This window comes from Engystomops pustulosus, chromosome 7 (genome assembly GCF_040894005.1).
Source record: "Engystomops pustulosus chromosome 7, aEngPut4.maternal, whole genome shotgun sequence".
Classification (NCBI taxonomy): domain Eukaryota; kingdom Metazoa; phylum Chordata; class Amphibia; order Anura; family Leptodactylidae; genus Engystomops; species Engystomops pustulosus.
Genome location: NC_092417.1, coordinates 96,744,604 through 96,767,942, shown reverse-complemented (window position 1 = coordinate 96,767,942; position 23,339 = coordinate 96,744,604). Strand labels below are relative to the sequence as shown.

Below are 23,339 nucleotides of genomic sequence, written 5' to 3'. Positions count from 1 at the left end.
CAATGCTTTACTATACATTACACACAGACATGAGCAGGGGGAGGAGAGGGGAGGGGTAACAGGGGTGACATCACTGCCTCTGACCATGTGACCAGCCTCATTTACATAATAAAGAGAAGATGATTTTATAATGATAAATGTATGAAGTGACTAGATGAAGTCTGTGATGGATCATTGTGAGCTGCTCCAACAGGTAGAGGTGACAGAAATAGTGACAGAGACCTGATGACTGGTGTCCTTTAAGTGACGTACTGTGTTGAGCTAGATTCCTTATGAGGGTGCAACATGGAGGGAGGGAATAACAGAGAATAAACAGCAATGGCAGACATTTGGGATAGAGCATAGGAAAGGTTAGATTAGCATTACTCATTACCTAAACCAGAGTACCACCAGGAAGGGAAATATATACGAGAACTGATATGAATTTTCTACCCTAACAGATGGGATAAAGAATGAACCACTCCTAACCTCTGTGTCAGTGTAGGATTGGGAGATAAGGGCTTGCTGAGGCATGTAACATGGTAAGAGGTAAAACTCAATGGGGCACATTTACTTATCCGGCCGGCAGAGTTCACCAGAAGTGCATTGTCTGACTGGAATGCAATGTGCTGCGACTCACTAAGATCATGCGCCCGATATTCTGCATCCCGCTTCCCGCTCAGGTCCGCTGGAGTTCACCTTTCTTCCAGTATGTAAGTGCTTGATCTTGTGACACAATTTGAATGTTAAATTCCGCGCTCAGTCCGAATCAGTCGGATCGTCCGTTGGCCCGCCCATCGATTTCTGTCGCATGAAAGCAGACGCAGCTGCGCCAAAATCCGTTCACGTGCGACACAGTCCCTTGCTAAATACCTGTCCCGAAAACGTTGGGAGGTCAGACGAAAATGAGATGCGCAAACCCTTAGGAAATAGGCCCCAATGTATGCCTTTGCTATGGCCATGATTCGGCCTGGAAAGGTAGGGACTTTGCTGGGGTATATTATTAAGATGCAAACAATCCTGATGTGGGTGCCCTGCTCCCCTTTACAAAGGAAGAAGTCTGTTGAGGGCAATAACCTTATGACTGCATTAGAAAAGTTGCAAGAATAAGCCCTACAAATGTTCCCAAGAAGCGGTGGAAGCCTTGGTGCAGCTTCAGAGGTTGGAGTTTGGCAAGGAGCTAGTAATGTGGCCTAGTGTCTGGCCACAACTTTTTTTCTTCTTATAAAGGTTCAGTTTGGGGACTGAGAAGTAAAATGTGAGATTAAATGCTTTGTGTGTGCTGGCATTCAGCAGAACTGCTGTCACATTTGTGCAAAGCTTTGTGATATGTACCTGCCATAATCCTTATGAAACTATGCAGGTTGTAAAATGGTGTATGGTTAGAGCACCTTACCCATTTCAGCACCTGCGTATAATTGGATGTTCTGTGTGGATACTTTTGTCATTGATTTAAAATACAAACACTTATAACTGGACCTCCCACAAAATGAGAGGACGAAGGAGAGTCATATATACTGTAGAACTGTAAAAGTACAGAGAGGCGGAACCAGTGACACATGTCCAGGTGCCAAACCTGCTACAAAGCTAAGGCGTAGATGTAGCACTGGAACACATACAAAGGCAAAAGGAAGAAGAGGGTATACGATTGCAGAATATCAGATTCAGGTCTGACACTGTCTACAGGTAAGACAGGTTTTTGTATTATTTTATTTAAGTATCTTGATTAGGAGGCAAAGCATACATGTAACATATTTATTCTGCAGAAATATACCTATCCACAAATGCTTAACCCCTTAAGGACGCAGCCATTTTGTAGCTTAAGGCTCAGCCCGATTTTTTGGATTCTGACTTGCGTCTCTTTATACGGTTATAACTTTTGAACACTGTTACTTATCAAAGCGATTCTGAGATTGTTTTTTCCCCACATGTTGTACTTCATTTTAGTGGTAAATTTTGGCAGATAAGTTTTGCGTTTATTTACAAAAAAAAAGAAAATATGATAAATTTTTGGAAAAATTTGCCATTTTCGAAATTCAAAAAATCATTGCGTTTTCAGGCAGATTGATTTACCACCTAAATAAGTTGCTGAATAACATTTCCCATTTGTCTACTTTACATTTTCATAATTTCTGAAATGTCTGGATAATTTATTTTGATGTCACGTGGCTTACAAATAGAATATCGCTTTTCCGGATTTTCAGAATTGACTATTTTGGGGATAAATACAGTTTTGAATGAAATTTTACATATTTAGCATCAAAACCCCTTATATATAACCAACCCATTTTCAAATCTGCACCCCTCAAGCTATCAGAAACAGCTTTTACGAAGATTGTTAACCCCTTGAGATCTTCATAGTAATTGAATCAAAATGGAGGTGAAATTTAGAATGGTCATATTGTTCCCTTATACGTTCATTTAGCCCTAAAATGTACACATTTCCAAAAGATAAAAAGAGAAAACCCACCATACAATTTGTTCTGCAATTTCTCCTGAGTACAAAGACCCCCCAGCATTTTTTTTGCGGGATGAGATGCTTTTTCCAGTGTTACCATTTTGGGGTTTGTATCACCTATTGTTGAAAATTTAGGAACTTTTTTTGAGGACAGGAGTAGAAAAGCATCAATTCTGTACTGGATTTTTTACTTTTTTTTTTTTGGTGTTCACCGTATAGACTAATAATCCTGTTATCTTTATTCTATGGGTCGATACGATTACGGGGATACCAGACATGAATATATTTTCTTACGTTTTACTAAATTTGTCAAACAAAACCCTAATGTGGGGAAAAATCTATCATTTATGTATTGCCGTCTTCCAAGTGGCATAACATTGTTACTTTTTTGGCTACGGAGCTGGTTGATGGCTTGTTTTTTGCGGAACATGTTGTACTTTGCACCAGTATCATGTCTGAGTACATATGGTTTTTTGATCACATTTTATAGCATTTTTTGTGGGATTGAAAAGGTAAAAATCATAATTTTTGGAGGGTTTATAACAGTTTTTTTTACGGCGTTTATCGTGCGGGTTCAATAATGATTTACTTTTATTCTACGGGTTGTTACGGACGCGGTGATACTATATATGTGGGGTTTGTCTTATGATTTAGACTTTTTTTTGAGTTATATGTCTCTTTATATGTTTTGGGGGTTTGGGGCATTTTTAGTGATTTATGACTTTATTTTTTTATTGAATAACTTTTTTTTTTACTTTTTCACTTTTATACCATGGGACATGAAGAAGCAATCATCTGATTGCTTGTTCATGATAATATTCTGCAATACTCATGTATTGCAGAGTATTATCAGTGTCAGCCTATACACTTGCATAGGCTGGCACTGTGCCAGTAAGATGACGTCACAGACGCCATCTTACTGGCAATTCTTGCAGGTAACTCTGGGGTCCAGATCGGACCCCAGAGTTACTATAGCAACAATCGGCGCACCCCGAAAACGGTTCGGGGGGGCCGATCGTGGGGGAAAGACACCCCAGATACATGTTAGATGCCGCGGTCGCGCTGACCGCGGCATTTAACGGGTTAAGCACCCGCGATCGGCGACAACTCCGATCGCGGGTGTTACACTGGGGTGCCGGCTATCAGTCACAGCCGGCACCCCGTCTTTCCCGATGCCGGTTCGGCTCAGATCTTGAGCTGAACCGGCATCAGCTCAGCGTCCGATATATCGGACGCTGAGCGCTAAGTCATTGAGCTCAGCGTCCGATATATCGGACGCTGAGCGTGAAGAGGTTAAAGATTGAGGTCCCCAGTACAAAATCTTGTAGCAGTGCCTCTGCTGTCATCTCAACTAGCAAAAAAAACTGAATTACCCAAACATAAAACTAAACCTTGGATACTTGCCTCCAGTATATACCTATGTGTGTATAGCACTAGTTATTCTGAGAGGTACAAAAGTAGTCTAATATAAATCAAGTTGTTGATAAATGTATATGTGGCATCATTTTGAGATAATTACAGTGCTAGAAAATGGATGAAATACAAAATAGAAGGTAAAAATATGTGTAAGAAATTTGCCAGAACTTCATTAATACATACTTCTTTATTCAATCATGTTACTTACAATCAATGGTTCTGCTTGAGCCATATTAAAACAACATACATAGAGTCTAACACTGGTATTTAAAAGAATATATCTGTAACCTGAACAAAGAATATTAGCAATAAATACGTGTTTAGTGTCATATGTGTATTTACTTTGCACTTTAGACACATAGGGGCAGATTTATCAAGCTGTCTGAAAGTCAGAATGGGGGTCATTTACTAAGTGCCCGATTCGCGTTTTACCGACGTGTTACCCGAATATTTCCGATTTGCGCCGATTTTCCCTGAATTGCCCCGGGATTTTGGCGCACGCAATCAGATTGTGACGCATTGGCGCCGGCATGCACGCGACGGAAATCGGGGGGCGTGGCCGAACGAAAACCCGATGGATTCTGAAAAATCCGAATCCGTCTATTGAAAAACCGAAATAAGGTCTTTTGTACTTACAGAAAATGTATAATATGCATTAAAACAAAATTTGGCAGGTGCAAAAGTATTGGCTCCTCAACAGAAAAGTGACATTAATATTTAGTAGAGCCTTCTTTTGCAAAAATAACAGCCTCTAGTCGCTTCCTGTAGATTTTAATGACTTCCAGGATGAAGGTATTTTAGACCATTCCTCGTTACAAAACAATTCCAGTTCAGTTAAGTTTGATGGTCGCCGAGCATGGACAGCCGCTTCAAATGATCCCACAGATGTTCAATGATATTCAGGTCTAGGGACTGGGATGGCCATTCCAGAACATTGTAATTGTTCCTCTGCATGAATGCCTTGGTAGATTTGGAGCGGTGTTTAGGACCATTGGGGCAAATTCTTCTGGCGAGGATTCGGGTCTTCCATGATTCACTAAGACCGTGCATCCAATTTCCTGCATGTGTCGCTTCCCCCGCTGAGGTCCGCCGGAGTTCAGCTTCTTCTTCCCAGTGCATGTGAGTGCTGATCTAGCGACACAATTTGCTTTTTTAAATTCCGCGGTGTGTCCGAATCAGTCAGGTTGCCCGACGGCCACGCCCCCCGATTTGTGTCGCATGCAAGCAGGCGCCGATGTGCCAGAATCCGATCGCATACACCAAAAAAACCTGGGCAATTCAGGGAAAAACGTGAAACCCGACGGAAATGCACTGTTCGCTCCCTTAGTAAATGTGCCCCATTGTCTTGCTGAAATATCCATCCACGGCGTAACTTCAACTTCGTCACTGATTCTTGAACATTATTCTCAAGAATCTGGTGATACTGAGAGGAATCCATGCGACCCTCAACTTTAACAAAACTCCCAGTGTCGGCATTGGCCACACAGCCCCAAAGCATGATGGAACCTCCACCAAAGTTTACAGTGGGTAGCAAGTGTTTTTCTTGGAATGCGGTATTTTTTGGCCGCCATGTATAACGCATTTTTGTATGACAAAACAACTCAATCTTTGTTTCAACAGTCCATAGGACCTTTTTCCAAAATGAAAATGGCTTTGTTTTCAGATCATTTGAGAGATGTTTTGAGGAGCCCATGATGCTTCCTCAGAGGAGATTCAAATAGGAGAACAACTTGCAAGTGGCTGCCTTAGATACATTTTCTCATGATTGGATACACCGGGCTATGAAGTTCAAAGCTCAATGAGGTTACCAAACCAATTTAGTGCTTCAGTAAGTCAGTACAAAGTAGTTAGGAGTATTCAAATAGAGCAAATGATAAGGGTACCCATACTTTTGCACCTGTCAAATTTTGTTTTAATGCATATTGCACATTTTCTGTACAATAATCCTCAAATATAATCCTGAAATATTACTGTGTCCATCAGTTATTAGATATATCAAACTGAAATACTGTAACTGTTCCAAAAACCCAAATTTTGATAACTAACAACTATTAAAGATTAATAGGGGTGTGCAAACTTTTTCATGACTGATATATATATATATATATATATACATACACACACACACAGTATTTATAATGCACACATAATAAAATGAGACTCCCACCACCCCTATGAGACCAGCTGAGAAGAGTCATATTTGGCTGCAATGTCACTTCAAGCACCCCATATCTTTGGGTCTATAGTACCCAGGAACATGTTTTTGTGCCATATTAAAGATAAGAATCTCCTGTTACAGATCACATCAGGCTGTGGTTCCATGAACCACCTGATAACATCTGAAAGGTGAGATTCTTATCTTTAATATGATACAAAACCATGTTTCTAGGTACTATAGACCCAAAGATATGGGCATCTAATGTGACACTTCACCTACAGTCTCATCTCAGGAAATATATATGACTTTTCTCTGCTAGTTTTTTTAAGACTAGGTACTCGGGCAATATTTTACATAAAAGAGCGAATTCCAGAAAGGAGAATTCAAACCCGTCCAGAGGGGGGGGGGGGGGGTAGTAGTTTTATAGGGTAAATCTGGTGACAATGTCCTTTGAAGGGCTGATAACTCATTCAAACATTTTACGCATTAGTATTTTATGATGGGTAAAAATGTTATATCCTGTACATAATCAGTACCGCATAACTCCATCTGTGTTTGTTATATGTAAACTGTACTTTTTACATGCCCATCTGTTGGGCGCATAATACTGTTTACCAGTCACACCTTATTTTATAGAACTGCAGTATACTCCATTCCCTATATGCCATAGGGTGTCAGCTCCTATGATATCAAATCTATCATTGTCAAAGAAAATGTACTCTATTGTGCTCAATATAAAATTCATTCCCGAACATGACAATGGGTTCATTAATCACCTATCTTTTTGCTTTAACCCCTTAACAACTTGGCCCTTTTTTGTTTTTGTGTTTCCATTTTTCACTACCTACCTTCAAAAATCTAACTTTTTTATTTTGTATAGTGCTGTGTGAGGGCTTGTTTTTCCATATTAAATTGTACTTCAAAGAGACGGTAATATTCCATGACGTGGACTGGGAAGTGGGAACAAAATTCCAAATGCAATGAAATTGGTAAAAAAAATGCATTTGTGATATTTTTTTGGTCTTGATTTTTATGGCCTCTACTGTGTGCCCTAAATGACACATCTACTTTATTCTTTTGGTCAGTATGATCACTGTGATACTACATTTAAATAGGTTTTATTACATTTTAATGTATATTTAAAAATTAAAAGCTTCTGTACAAAAACATTTTTTTGTTTCGTCATCTTCTGGCGATAATATCTTTTTCATACTTCAGTCTACAGAGCTTAAATTTTCATTATTACAATTTTGGAGACTGTACGATCTTTTGATCACTTTTTATATGTTGCAAAATGTAGAAAAAGTGCCGCTTTGGGTGCTGTCTTTCATGACAGGGTTCAAAGTCTAATCAAGACGCGTCAAAACCTAATATGTTTATAATTTTATTTGTTTATTTATACCAGTTCTAGGGAAATGGGAGGAGATTCCAACTTTTAGGGTTTCTTTTTTTTTTACTATTTTTCATACCGCCTAGGATACTTTAACCCTAGGTTCTCTTTTCTATCGTACTATAGATTTTTTAACTTTACATTTTTAAAAAATGTATTAAACACAATAAAACCTGTAAAAACCTGGTACCCCCATGTGAGAGATATCATATTTCTCTCCAGACACCATTTTGTCCACTGTCAAGCCTTGTCATGATTCAAACATCATTTTGTGCAAACTGTTTAAAAAATACTTTGTCCTCACTATTGTTTACCTTGTCTTTTTCTGCAGCTTATCTGCTTGAAGGCCATGTTGTGACTTATACAGAGCCAACACAAGGGCCTTTAGTGTAAAATTCTGTTTCCCTATAGTCTAGTATTATTCCAGTAAAAACTATACATGAAGTTCATTTGGGAAAATGGCTTAAAGGGGAGGTTCTGGTATATTCAAGCTAACCAATAGCATTTCATTATTTTATCACCCTTTCATGCCCTCTGCAAGGTTTTTTTATTGTTCTGATATACACGACTGCCGCCTTTGAAATAAATGCAGTGATTTGAGAACAGCTTATGACCAAGTGTCTGTGTCATTCTTTGTGCTACATATCCCAGCACTGGGATCAAAGATAAATTTGGCAATCACCTTACAATTGTAGAAGGGCCTCTAACACCCATGAACTGACCCAAAGAATAAAGAAAATGGGGCACTTTTACTAAAAATTGTACAAACTGCACTATGTGCAGTTTACCTATGTAGTGTGCAGAGGGCGCCAGATTCAGGAATTGTATCGTACGTTCATCATGGTGCATCATTTGGTGAGCCTTTACCATGGGGTGTGCGGCACACTTCTGTCGGACTCTGCTTGATAAATGTGGTGCACTGTCCGATTGTGCACAGGAATGCTCCCTTCAGTGACCAAATTTGTGTTGCGTGTAGAATAGTGCAGCAGTGACACTTCTTAAATACATGTGCAAGCACTTTGAACATAAAAGAATATGCAACGTCCAATAGAAAACAGGTGCCAAGTCCATAGTATTGTCCATGTGCCCCAATGTGTTATTTAGAGTGCACACTGAAAACTGTAAAAACCAAGCCCCCAAGAAAATGGTGCAAATGCATGTTTTCACCTATTTCCCTTTCCCCAGTACACGGCATGGAACATTAACCCCTTAACGCTCTGCGCCGTAGCTCTACGGCGCAGAGGTATAAGGGATGTATGAAGAGGGCTCACGGGCTGAGTCCTCTTCATACAGAGGTGGGGGTTTTTGCATTTTGCACAAAACCCCCACCGCCAATAACCGCGGTCGGTGCTTGCACCGATCGCGGCTATTAACCCCCTAAACGCCGTCGGCAAAGTCGCCGGCGGCGTTTAAAAGACGCCGGCGCCCGCGCGCCGCCGTCTTTGAAACGCCGCCGGCGACTTTGCCGGCGGCGTTTAGGGGGTTAATAGCCGCGATCGGTGCAAGCACCGACCGCGGTTATTAGCGGTGGGGGTTTTGTGCAAAATGCAAAAACCCCCACCTCTGTATGAAGAGGACTCAGCCCGTGAGCCCTCTTCTTTTTTTCGATCGCCACGCCCCCGAACGTCATCGGGGGGCGGCGATCGGTTGCCATGGTAGCCTCGTGTCTTCTTTTGACACGAGGCTATCTGGCAGCTGCATATTCGTTACAATGAGCCAGTGGCTCATTGTAATGAATGTGCTGCAAAAATGCCATATATTGCAATACAGAAGTATTGCAGTATATGGTAGCAGCGATCTGACCATCTAGGGTTAATGTACCCTAGATGGTCTAAAAGATAGTGAAAAAAAAAAGAAAAAAAAAAGTTTAAAAAAAAAAAAAAATTAATAAAATATTAAAAGTTAAAATCACCCCCCTTTCCCTAGAACGGATATAAAACATAACAAACAGTAAAAATCACAGACATATTAGGTATCGCCGCGTCCCAAAATGCCCGATCTATCAAAATATAAAAACGGTTACGGCCGGCGGTGACCTCCGAGGCGGGAAATGGCGCCCAAATGTCCGAAATGCGACTTTTACACCTTTTTACATAACATAAAAAATGAAATAAAAAATGATCAAAATGTCGCACAGACCTCAAAATGGTAGCAATGAAAACGTCGCCTCATTTCGCAAAAAATTACCCCTCACACATCTCCGTGCGCCAAAGTATGAAAAAGTTATTAGCGTCAGAAGATGGCAAAACATTTTTTTTCTTTTTTGTACACATTCGTTTAATTTTTGAAAATGTATTAAAACACAATAAAACCTGTATAAATTTGGTATCACCGCGATCGCACCGAACCAAAGAATAAAGTAGGCGTGTTATTTGGAGCGAAGAGTGAAAGTCGTAAAAACTGAGCCCACAAGAACGTGACGCACGTGTGTTTTTTTTTCAATTTTTCCACATTTGGAATTTTTTTTCAGCTTCGCAGTACACGGCATGTTAAAATAAATTACATTACGGGAAAGTAAAATTTGTTACGCACAAAATAAGCCCTCACACAGGTCTGTACACGGAAAAATGAAAAAGTTATGGATTTTTGAAGTTGGAGAGCGAGAAATGAGGCGAAAAACCCTCCGTCCTTAAGGGGTTAAATAGCATCACTACAAAGTACAATTTGTTACTCAGAAAACAAGCATTCACATAGTTCTGTACACATAGACTGTCGGGAGTAGAAAATGAAAAGACAAAAAAAAGTGGTTAGGGGTTAATTAGGTAAATTAAAAAGTTTACTTTTATACTTTGCCCTTCTGATTTATAAAAAAAAAAAAAAAAAAAAAAAAAAAAGGGTCACGGGCCAAATAACAAAATTATGGTTGTGTCTCCTCTACTTTAATGTTGTATGAATGCACCATAACATCTTGATTGTTGTTTACCTGGCAGAACCTCAATTTCCATTGTTCTCTGCCCTTATCTGATATAATGGGTCACTGAACACCATTGTGTTATTACCTGTGCTAATGTGTGGCACAGGGTCAATAAGTGAATAAATATGTCAAGCTAAACAAGCAGAAAATGTTCCATTTATATATAGATTTATCAATTTTCTAATAAATGCACAGTAGTCCGTTGTGTGCCCAGTAAAAGGTGCAAAAACACAATAGGTAGGCAAAAAAAATACATGCTTTTGCTAAAAATAGCTATAGCTATAACATAACACTTGAAGGTGTCTATGGACCAACAGCAGTTGCCATGTCCGTAGACGTGTGGGTTTTGAGATGTGTGGGATTAAAGAGCCAGATGAGGAGAGAACTGCAGGACTGAGGATTATGTCACAGGCATGGACTGCGATGATTACGTCACCCTTTCACTGTGGTGTTTATATGTATATTTATTGTAGTTATGTTTGTATACAAATCTTTTATTCCTTCACATCTGAATTGCTGTAACATTCTGAGCGCTTCAGTGCTAAACTCTTCGCCTCCCTGATGTTATACAACCAATTTACATCTCACTTCAAAGTGACCATCTGGATGACGCCACCACACTGGATCATGAAAGAAGCATGTTCTGGAATGTGTTTGGCTGCTTCACCACGAGCTGAATTGTTAGGTCAATTTCTATTGAAAGGTGCATTATTTGGTGTTATTTTTAAAAAAATTTGTGCCTCACTGTGCTCCCCCTCACATTGGTTCCATTACATTGCTGCCACATCAAATTGTGGCCTCATGACATTGCTGCCCCATCATATTGTAGCCCCCCTCATATTTTTGCCTTACTGTATTGTGGCCCCTCACATTGTGGCTCCTTCATCTCCCCCCCCCCCCCCCCTCTTAACTCTCACTCATATTGTTGCTCACGCTCCTCCTTCTCATGTTGTGGCCTTTTTCCTTGTTCCCCTCACATGGTAGGCCCCTCTCCATCTCTTTTTTATATTGGGGCCCCTTCTCCTTCCCCCCTCTTATACTGTGACCACTTCTCGTTACCCTTCTCATGTTGTGGCCCCTTTCTTTTCCCCTCCTCATATTGTAGCCCACTCTCCATCTCATCTCATGTTGTGGTCCTCCCTCTCACATTGTGGCAGCCCTACTCCTCCTTCCCTCACATTGCGGCCCCTCTTCTCCTCCCCTCACATTGTGGACCCACTTCTCCTCACATTGTGGTCCTCTCCTCCTCACTAACACTGCTATGTGCTGCTGTGAAGCTGGCAGTAGCAGAGGCACAAGCATGATGCAGGGAGCTGATGGTTATACCACCTACAACTACAAGTAGACTTGGTGCAAGCTGCCAGAATGAGTGAGTGGTGTCGAACTGACCCTGCAATGTTCCTCCAGACTATGGACCTTCCTATAGCAGATAAACCGCCATAATAAAGGTGAATCCACTATCAGGAAACTAGTAATGGACCCTGAGAGGCCCTTCTAGGTAATAGGGAAAACTTGCTGGATGGCAGAGTTGACAGGTAACCAAAGTCAGAGACAGAGTAGTGTTCATGCAGAATAGACAAGACACTGAGGGACACACAACAGATAATAGACCGACAAGCAAAGTTAGACAGAACTGGGTCAAATCCAAGATGGCGGTGAGACACAGAATTGTATAGCGAGAGAATGGTCGAATAAACATAGCAGAGGTCAGATACACAGAGTAGCAAAGCAATAGCAATAGACAAAGGAGAAAGGACTAGCAGGATGTCTGTTTTATTATTTTACTACTGGCCTCATTCATTATATAAAATCACAGGGAGGCTATTAATACAGAGAATGGGGAGGCAGAGGCTTTATACACAAATCCTGGGGGGATGGGGGGTGTCAGGTGCCACTCTGCATGTAGCTCAGCTCCTAATTAAGAATGTTGCATGCAGAATGAGATTGAGTTCAGGGGGGCCAGACAGGCTGCGCAGCGAAACACTCAGTAACAGAGCAAGTGAGCCACTCTCATAGGTTGGAGGCAGAGAGGCTGACTATCGGACATCGCTATGGGGCCTTATGAGTAAAGTGGTGGGGGCCCTAGGAAGCCCTCCCTAAAATCCATCCCTGATGGGCACAGTGTGGGGATGTGCCAGGACATGAAGACATTTGGACACATGTTCAACAGTCATAAAACATGTCCAGGAGAAGTCATAACAAAGTCATCCTCCTAATGAAGCAGATCATCACCTACAATGTACTAGATCCCACCAATGCCTGTGACTAACCTACTAGTGTAGGTGACCGTATCAGCATTTGCAGTGTCAGTCACAGAGTGTTAGTGAGCCAGCGGCACTGGTAGGGATATTATTAATTGTTAGTAAATGCTTTTGAAATATTGGTCTGTAAATTCAGTAGATGGAATATAGCAGACAATCAGGGGCTGCTGGGGAGGAGCAGCATTTTATCTTTGCCTCAGGCAGCAAATCTGCCGTGATGTGTATATAAATATGCATTTTTTTCAGGGGGGAAGAGAAGTATCTTTTTACATTTATATGTGACATGTAATGTCTAAGGAAAATCCCAACCTGTGTTGACATTCATTGAACACTTTGCCTTCTTTGGAGACCATTGGACATTGCTATTCATATTGCATTCTCTATATGTTTCAGTATATCAAACTTGCTCACCTATCAGAACCCTTTGCTCTACAGACCGGTGGGGATTTTAAAAATGTTTAAATGTGAACCAACATATTTTTAGCCTATCTGCACACAACTGTGATCACAATGGGCTGTGAAAAACGGTCCTTTTTTCGCACACCATTTACATAAGATTTTCTTCCTTTTTGGATCCATTTGTTCCCCCCCTTTCCCGGATACATCAAGAGCCTACAGCCTCTAAATGTACTGTATTGCTCTGCGAAAAAGCAACGGTGGGGCTATCATATGCTGGTGCACAAGCAAAGGAATATGATAAATATCCCTTAATGACTTCAATAGGATAAATGGATCCGTCATATGGATATGACTAGGAAAAGCTCTACCTCTTCACACAATGGACACACGGTCCTTTAAAATAACAGACATGTGCCTGAATCCACTGAAAGGTATTACAGCACAGCCTTGTGCGTCTGTTTCTTGAATTGTAAAGTCACTCTATTCATTGAAGCAAGGGTATAAAATAACTTTTTTCTGGATCGCTTGGAAATCACTGCACTAGATGTTTAATTTCTCTGAATGCTTAGGGCCCAATAGTATCCTCTGTTTTTGTTCTGGGTGTAGTCTTTCAATGTTTTGACCTACGTTTTTGTCAAATGGTGGTAACATCTTACTGGAAGACTCAAGGTAAGAAGCATATATACAGTAGTGTAAATCCACGCCAGCAATATATTGGATTTCTTTTTTTATTTATTATACTTATGCTCATAAAAATTTGAATGGCCTGTAAAATATTTTTTTAAAAACTGCATATATGAATTCACACAACAATCAAGTTTTTCTTTGACATGGGAATGTTAGTTATGTACTCAACCCCTGGGCCACCAATTACACTGGGCCACCTACTCAGGTGTCCCACATAGCATGGATAATTACAAGGGCAGTTTAAAATAAAATATACAGAAAAATATAAAATTATCCATTTTGTTTATATTACAAATAAAGTGGAATATTTTCCTAAATAGCTGATTACTGTAACTTTCCTAAAAATGTTATAGTGCGTATGAATATAAACACAATAAGATGACATGTGTGAACACTTCCCTTGGATTCCTAAAATTAACATTATACAAAAGCTATTTCTCCTTAAAGTCTGCATTTAACCCAACCAGTATACATTTTCTAACGTTAAAATCCCCTAACTCTCTTTTTTGGCAATTTTTTTTAAATTAATGAAATCATCGCCTTGCAGATTTTTTGGTACTGCTTCCGCTATATAAGTCACCGGCATACCTCCAAACTTTTGTAGGAGAGAAAACGGTACAAAAGACGCAGAGAAAGCTGATGTCCCGGCACATACCTCCCGCCGGACAGAGCTGGAAAACCGCAACTGATTCCGGGACGTTTGGGAGGTATGCACTGGGAGATATTGGGATTCTACAAAATAAGATTAAAACTTCAATCTATCATTATATTTTAAATAAGAACAGAAAAAGGAATCCTTTAGATATTGCCTGAAATGTGGTGAAATATATTGGTGGCCCAGATGCAATTTGCAGTGAACAGATGTAGACAGCTCACTGAATGATTGATTTCAAATAAACAGTTGTCTACTGTAGGTCCAGCAGCACCTACCAAAAGCAGCTCAGAAAACTCTAGTACAGGCGGTCCCCGTGTTACGTACAAGATAGGGTCCGGAGGTTTGTTCTTAAGTTGAATTTGTATGTAAGTCGAAACTGTATATTTTATAATTATAGATCCAGACCAAAACAAATTTGGCGCCAGTGACAATTGGAGTTTAAACATTTTTTGCTGTAATGGGACCAAGGATTATCAATAAAACATCATTACAGACCCCTTACAGCTGATCATTGCAGTCTGGGACTATAGTAAAGCATTCAGAAAGCTTCACCAGAGGTCAGAGGGGTCTGTCTGTAACTATGTGTTGTCTGTAAGTCGGGTGTCCTTAAGTAGGGAACTGCCTGTATTGCTTCTGTCTGATTTAAAAGGGTTGGCCACCTTACCTCATGATTTCTGGTGTGGGGGCAGGATTTTAGGTAGTTTACCAATATACATCTATTAAAAGTTCTGCACCGCTTTATTGATATGTAAATTGAATCCTCCTGCCAGGACCATGATCTTATACTGAAGAATACTATCATAAGGTCCGGGCAGGGTGATAGAGATGACATGACCAGCAAACTGTGGCCATTCTATTGTCAGGAATGTCTGGCTGATGAGGTAAAAAAACAGGAGGCTTCACTTTACTGCATAACAAAATACTGCAAAAACGAAATGGAGACGTGTGACTTTTCTGCTGGATCGCGCACAGTTAGGAGGTATTCATCTGTTCACAGGGAATTGCATCCATGGCACCAATATATTTCCCCACACGTCAGTGTGTATCTAAAGGATGCTGCGTTCTGTTCTTATTTTAATAAAATGATAGATTGAAGTTTTAACCCTGTTTTGCACCCTCCAATTACCTTTTAGTGACTTATGTAGGGCAGGGGATATATACAAACAGACCTCCACTGGGTGAAGAAGTCCCACTAGTTTATGCCCATACTATATTTATTTCTATAATAGGCCAATTCAGTTTTCTTCTTTTTTGGACATTGAATTGTGTTCCGCGCTATTCCTCTCCAGAGACGCATCTTTGTTAGTTACACCAGTAGCCCAGCTCATCTACCACTGTGCTTATATTGAAAAAAGAAATGTATTGCCATCTAGTGGTCAAGTGTGTTATTTCCCCCATTTTTTAGTGTTAGTTCATACCCTCACTGTTCTTGATTAGAATAACTTTATCTATAAGTATTTGTTTGTTTTTTTAATTGATCAAATAAATGGACTATATTTTAGATTTCTTTTGTTGTTATTGTTAGGGGTATGTCCCCATTTTTTGTAGATTTACATCCAGTTATCATTATGTGCAGAGACTGCAAATGATTGGACTTTCCGCTCCTAATTCAAAAATGTTTGCCTAATCCCATCTTCAATTTGAAGCAGGTTTTCCCTACAATCTACATGAGTATAACCAAATGCAGATAACTCCCGTGGTATCACAAGTACTAAAATCTTTGTTTTATAATAAATACTGCACTATAAGTGCAATTGTCAGAAAATCGACATGGAGACTTTTATAAATTTCTATAAATTTCATTTTATTTTAAATTGAACTTGCAACTATGTGGGACACCTGAGTAGGAAGTACTTTTAAATATTTAGATGGAGTAGATACTATAAACCACAAGAAAAGACAATGGGGCTTATTTACTAAGGGTAGCGCTGCTCACTTTCGTCGGACCCTGCGCTGTTTTCGGGATTTGCACGGCTTTGACAGGTATTTAACAGGTGTCAACGCTGGGATTGTGTCGCATGTGATTGGTTTTTGGCGCAGCTGCGCTGGCTTTCATGCATCAGAAATTGGGGGGGCGTTGATTTAGCTATCAAATTGTGTTGCAAGACAATGCACTTACATGCACCAGGAAGAAGAAGGTGAACTCCGGCGCAAACTGAGCAGGGAAGCGACACATGCAGGATATCGGGCGCACGATCTTAGTGAATTGCGGCATTATAGTTGAACAATGCACTTTCTGTGAACTCCACGGACTGGTAAAGTAAATGTGCCCCAATGTGTCATAAATACGCCTCCTTTTAATGGAAATAGTTTCTTAGTATTCAAAACCTGAAAACATACACAGACAAAAACACTTAAAAAGTGTACATATCTACACTATACCAAAAAATAGGGTGGATTCAGTAGTTAAAGGCAAGGCATCCAAAGCAGCCAGGGTGTGAAACGTATCCCACGCGTTACGTCACTCAAGGTGACTTCATCAGGGGAAAAGGTGATGGATAGATGGAGTAAATAACTAGCATTCCTTTAACAAAGCCAAAGGCTGAAACACGATATAATGAATTTAACGGTCGTTTGGATTTACACTATATAAGCTTCTTACCTTGATAATCCCAGTGAGATGTTACCAGAACTTGATGTAAAGGTGGGTTGAACCATGGGAAGATCACATCCAGAACAAAGACACAGGATACCATTGCGCCCCTAAGCATTCAGAGAAACTAAACCTCCACTGCAGTGATTTTCAAATCGAGGTCCAGGAAGGAGAGACTTTGCACCCTCGATACATTGATTGGAGTGAATCTGCCACAGATGAGTAACTGTGATATATACTGGATCTTTACTAGTTGTGGGATTAAGTGACTCAGATACTGTGCCATTTTTCAACTTATAAAAACTATATGAGCAGAGAGAAGTAAATAGGAAGTATATTCTTTTATTCAAGCTTGGACACTTGGGGGGTCATTTATAGTTAGTTTTTTTACGCTTATATCTGTGACTTTTTTACAGCGTTTGCGAAAAGAACGGCCACTTTCCCAGCAGAGTTTGCAGCACCTGAGTTTTTCAGTGTTGCACCTTTTACACCTTTATAATCCAGATGGGGACATTTGAAGACACACATTTTTGCAGATTGTAATCTTTTCCTATATATTTATAAATGCACTGCCTGCTGATGCTAGATTACACAGACAGAGGGGGTAGTGAGAGAGCAGGGGGAGGTTGAGACATTGGGGCCCATTTACTTACCTGTTCCTGAGGGCGCGTTCACACGTTGCATTTTGGTTGCGTTTTCATTGCGTTTGAAACGCATATACAACAGCTGATGTGAGGTAATTTGCCTAATTACATTACCGTTTACGTTTGTAAACGCAATGAAAACGCAGGTCAAAACGCAACGTGTGAACGCGCCCTGAGGGTGAAGACACACGTGGCGTTTTTAGGCCGTTTTTAGTTAGTGTGTTTTCAGAAACTTAAAAAACGCATCCGTTTTTTTAAAAAAGCATGCGTTCTTGGAAAACGTATGCGTTTTTGTCAGTTTTTAATTGTGCAAATTCGGAAAGCCGGACAAAAACGCATGTGTTTTTAAAAAAACGGATGCATTTTTAACTATCTGAAAACGCACTAATTAAAAACGGCCCAAAAACGCCACATGTGTCTTCAATCTTAGGGCGCGTTCACACGTTGCCTTTTGGTCACGTTTTCATTGCGTTTGAAACGCATATACAACAGCTGATGAGAGGTGATTTGCCTAATTACATTACCATTTACGTTTGTAAACGCAATGTTAACGCATGCGTTAACAAAACGCATGTGTTAACGCATTGTTAACACATGCGTTAACATTGCATTTACGATGCGTTTTGTAAACGGAAATGTTAACAGTGATGTAATTAGGCAAATCACCCCTCCTCAGCTGTTGTATATGCGTTTCACACAATCCGCTAGGCGTCCGTCATAATGCGACGCTAGCACACAGGGGGAGGTCCTCGGCCCGAACGCACATGCGTTTCCAGGGAAACACATGCGATTGTTAAGCCGATCGCATGCGTTTCTCTGGAAACGCATGTGCGTTCGGGCCGAGGACCTCCCCCTGTGCACTAGCGTCGCGTTATGACCTGAGGGGCTCTGGTAACACCTTTCAGGCTCATTAGCATAATTTTAGAAGGAAAGGCTCATTCAGATGTTGCAGTCTGTATTGTATCAGCAACAATTTTTCACATGCATTCGTTTTTTTGCGGACATTAATGTTTTTGCGGACGGTTGATTTTTTTTAATTTTCTGCCTTGCCCAGTTGATTGCCTAGCAACATTTGAGGAAAAAAACTGACCGCATAAGGATTTCATCCATGTACCATTTGTATTTTTGGCCAGTGGTCCATATGTGGGAAAAAAATATTGCATGCTGCAACATTTGTCTCACAATCTGCACATCAGTTAAAAAAAAATGGACATGTGAACAGACCCATAGAAATCAATGGGTCATTATGCTATCTCTGCTCCCCAGGACCCACGCTGTCTGTCCGTGTTCCAGCAATGGCTCTGTTGGACCGATAATTGGTGCTATAAGCTCCCTTATAGTATGGGAATTATGAGGACTATTCATAGATCAAGGGGTTAAAAATTGGTGCTCAAATCTCTTCACTTTCACAACACTGTTTGAGGAGAACGGAGCTTGTAACCTTCCTCTTCCCTCCTCTTCACACATGATTGCTGTCTGATTGGCCATACAGATACATTTCTGTACCTATCGTAGCAGTCCCTTGGCCGGTTGCTATGATACCAGATTCGGCGGCAATCATAACTTTGTGTCATTGTCACCTGCGACAGTGACACTTTAAAGTTCTCACATAACTCTATGTCAAGGTGCAGGAACTATCCGCATCCTATGACGTAAAGTTACTTCAAGGTGTGGAAGGGGTTAAAGAATCTCATTGGCATTTATAAATACCAGTGTTTTTGCCTAATATTTGTGATATATAAGAGTATAAGAGTCTCATCTATAAGGCAAAAACACAGAGACACTATATGAGCAGGAGACTGGAGTCAATTTAAGTGAGCGTCATACAAGAAACCTTGCAACGAAGTTGATAAAACCCGAGGGGCCCATTGGCTCTGACTTTAACCCTTCCCTGCTATGCCCTGGTTTTGAGCAAAACCAGATTTTTCTGCACCTTTTTCTAAACTAAATAGGAATTTAAAAAATAGTCTCCATACCCTCTTTTAAGTGTATTTTGAGGTCGGGATGTTCCCTCACACATCAAAACTCCCAGAACTAAGTGCTCATTCACTATCTCAGGTACCTTCAGCATGACTCTTTTTCACCAATTCAAGCCAGCTATATAGGTGTCAGTAACAAGGGGTAGCGGACCCACTGGACAGGACAGGCAGCAGGGGATCGGTCAGGAACAGAATGAAGGTCACAACGGGAAATCAGGATAATCACAAAGGGCTTAGAAAACAGCTTTCTCTTAGGCATAGAAGCAAAAAGATCTGGCAGTGGACACAGGAAGGGGTTGGGACGTTAACAGGTAAGGCGGCCGGCCAGTACCAATTATCGGCGTGTTGGCCCTTTAAATTTCAGTGAGCTGGCGCGCGCGCCCTAAGAGACAGGGCCGCGCATGCTGGATTGCAGGAGCCACAGAGACCGCCGCTGGAGCCAGCTCAGCTTTAGTTTTACCAGTGCTCGTGAATATTTTAAAGAGGAGCTGTGATTGGTTGCCATGGGCAACTACAAATATTGATAAATCTGCCCCACTGTGCCCAAAGTGTCAATATTTTGTGTGGCAACCATTATTTTTCAACACTGCACTAACTCACTTGATCTTCACTATTATAAGCTGTAGTTCCCCACAGCCAGCAGCACTCAAGCAGCTCCAAACCATGACACTGAAGGAAATACACCCAAACTAATATTCTGTTTTATAGCATTGAAAGCTGTTTAGCCCTATTATTATTAGGAGTTATACAATACAATTATTGGAGTAATAAAATAATCCCATCTCTACTATTATGCTTCATTTTTAATGTTTTCCTTTTTTCCTGTATATAGGGCTGATGTAGATTATGAAGGTTTCAGGAGGCAAGTTTTTCCTGTTATTCCTGATAATTGCTCAGTGTATGGGATTCCTCTTTGTTATAATGAGACTGCAGTACGGCAAGCCACCTTCTCCTGCAAAGAAACCTGAGCGAATGCATATCCTTATTCTTTCTACCTGGCGATCGGGTTCTTCCTTCACTGGTCAAATCTTCAGTCAGCATCCTGATGTCTTCTACATGATGGAACCTGCATGGCACATATGGTCTACTCTTCCAAATAATAAAATCACAGTGTTACAAATGGCTGTGCGGGATTTGGTCCGATCTGTCTTTTTATGTGACATGTCTGTATTTGATGCCTATATGCCACAGAAAAGGCTTAAATCAACTTTGTTTCAATGGGAAACCAGTAGAGCTTTATGTTCTCCGCCTGCGTGCCATATTTTTCATCGTAGGGACATCATCTCCCAGACTGCTTGTAGGACACTTTGTAAATCATATTCATTTGACATTGTTGAAAAATCATGTAAAACCTACAATCATATTGTGATAAAAGAAGTTAGAGTCTTTGATTTAAAGAGTCTTTATCCATTGCTTAAAGATCCATCTCTTAACCTCAAAGTACTCCACTTGGTGCGGGATCCTCGTGCTGTCTTTCAGTCTCGAGAGAAAGCATCTTCAGAGCTTTCATATGACAATGCTATCATCAAAAAAGGTTTATCAAGTAACCAGTCTATCAAAACATCAGAAGTACCCTACAAACTGATGGAAACTATCTGTAACAGCCAAGCAGACATTTATCTTTCAGCCACCAATGGCAGCCATAGTGCCTTGGCTAGTCGCTATATGATGCTACGTTATGAAGATATAGTACAAAATCCTATTGGGAAAGCTAAGCAGATGTATGAATTTAGTAATCTTAACTTCAACCCCAAGCTTAAAGACTGGATACACAATTTAACTCATGGAAAAGGAAATGGGAACAATTTTGTTATCAATTCCAGAAATGCAGTCAATGTTTCTAAGGCATGGCGGAAGTCTTTACAGTTTGAATCTGTACAAAAAATACAAAATTTGTGCACAAGGGCAATGAAAGTATTTGGGTACAAATTACTTAAAAACAAAGAAGAACAGAATGATTTGGATTATGAATTATTGCTGCCTATACCTAAATGGGCAAAGACTAGTGAGAAACCTTCCAAATTTGAACTACAAGGATAAGCAAGGCATTATTAAGTTATCACTAAGATAGATACATAAATATAGGCAGAATATTATTTATTTAATACAAGATATAAATAATTTTATGCTAATTTTTTAAATTCTTTTTAAATGTGCCACCAATTTTGCCTTTTGCTCTATAAAATCACATATATCTGAAACATATCCTTTTTTTCTAATCTATTTATATTTTGTAATTGTAGATTTTTTTTGTCAGCAACAGTCTACAGAGCACTCAATGATGTCTATGGAGGCAGGGCTTGGACGACATTTAGGCGAGGGTAGGCAATAGCCCTGGGCGCCATCCTGTTACCTGAATTGTGGCCCACAGTCCCCCACCCCAACTTCAAGTAATCAATGGCTGTCTGGACCCTCTGTATTACTTAGGTGGCGTCATCGACTACACAATGACATTGTCAGCGCTACATGTACCGGGAGCAGGAGCCTTCACTGCATTACTAAGGAGAGGGGGCGGTGTGAATTTACAGTTGTGGAGGCACGAAATTGTCAAATTTACTCTACCTGGCGAATCTCAAAAGAATGCCTCCTCCTCATAAGTCATTAAAGGGGTATTCCGAAAAATACAAGATTCTTAAATATACTAAGGATAACAAAAAAACACATTCTCTAATTTATTGTTATTAACAAAAATAAAGCATTTCCCAGATATAATTCCGACTTGTATCTATCAGTCCTGGTGTTTTGGTTGCCCCTGGAATTCTTCTGACTATGGTCGGATTCCTCTCATGAATAGCTTTTCTTGTCTGCACACTGCAGTGCTCTCTGCCTCCTGCCCCTTCCCCTGCATAAGAAGACCAGCTCAGACACTTCCTATCAGCAAGTAACAATGTGCAGAGACTTACTGTGTGTTATAGGTGAGTTAACAGAGCTGAGAGTGTCATTTTGCCTTATATCCAACTCATGGATCTCTTATCTCTGTGGCATCTCTCTTTTTCTATGTGTCAGATACTAGTAGAATGTTCAGAAGCTAAATAAAAGTGTAGATAACCCCAGTACCCTAAGAATCTAAGCACATTGTCAGCAAACATCATTTCATAGCACTAAAGGTATCATGACTTTCCTTCTTGGAGAGACCCCACCTACATACTGACCATCTATGAGTTATAGGAGCTAAAATAAAAGTGAGTACATTTGTACAGTAAGGGGTTAAAATTATCTTTATTGTGTAAACATCACTAGGGATTACATTTTGAGATCTTTTTTTATAGGCAAACCCCTTTAGTATATACAGTGCTTCCCATAATTTTTTGCGGGTACATATTGTAGCTTGTCCATCCAATGTGACATTAATTTATATTGCTAGTTATGTCCACCACACAATTTTGTGTCTGGTCCTGCACCAGGATTGTTGTGTTACTTGTTCTTATATCTATATCCTTTTTCACTGGATGCAAATCTATAATAAAAGAACACCAGAACCAAGCTTAGTACATTAATACAGCACCAGAACCCAGCTTAGTATATAGAAAGAGTACCAGCACCAAGTTTAATAAAAAATATACAACACTATTCTATGTATTCTAGTATTCTTTGGAGCAGGTGGGAGTGTACATGGAGTCACATATCTACCTGGCCAATTGAAGAATGTGTGGGCCAAGTTTATATTAATTTATTACAATGGCCACTGTGTCCATTTATTATAGGTGGCACAGTATATATTCAGTACACTGGGAACTGTACTAATACCCTACAGGGGGTAATGTATGAATTCATTATAGCAGGCACTAAATGTATTAGTAAATTAT

The 23,339-nt window shown here is 40.2% G+C and overlaps 1 protein-coding gene across 2 annotated transcripts; it reads left to right on the top strand.

The window, feature by feature from the left end:
• Positions 1-1,531: 1,531 nt before the first annotated feature.
• Positions 1,532-22,816, top strand: LOC140070609 (carbohydrate sulfotransferase 4-like). 2 transcript variants are annotated; one of them, XM_072117301.1, is made up of 2 exons: positions 1,532-1,665; positions 20,366-22,816. In XM_072117301.1, exon 2 carries the CDS (start codon positions 20,380-20,382, stop codon positions 21,571-21,573), a length of 1,194 nt encoding a protein of 397 aa, XP_071973402.1. In that variant the 5' UTR covers positions 1,532-1,665; positions 20,366-20,379; the 3' UTR covers positions 21,574-22,816. The 2 variants fall into 2 exon arrangements, with proteins under 2 accessions (XP_071973402.1, XP_071973403.1); XM_072117302.1 differs by lacking the exon at positions 1,532-1,665 and adding an exon at positions 16,445-16,572.
• Positions 22,817-23,339: the final 523 nt, after the last annotated feature.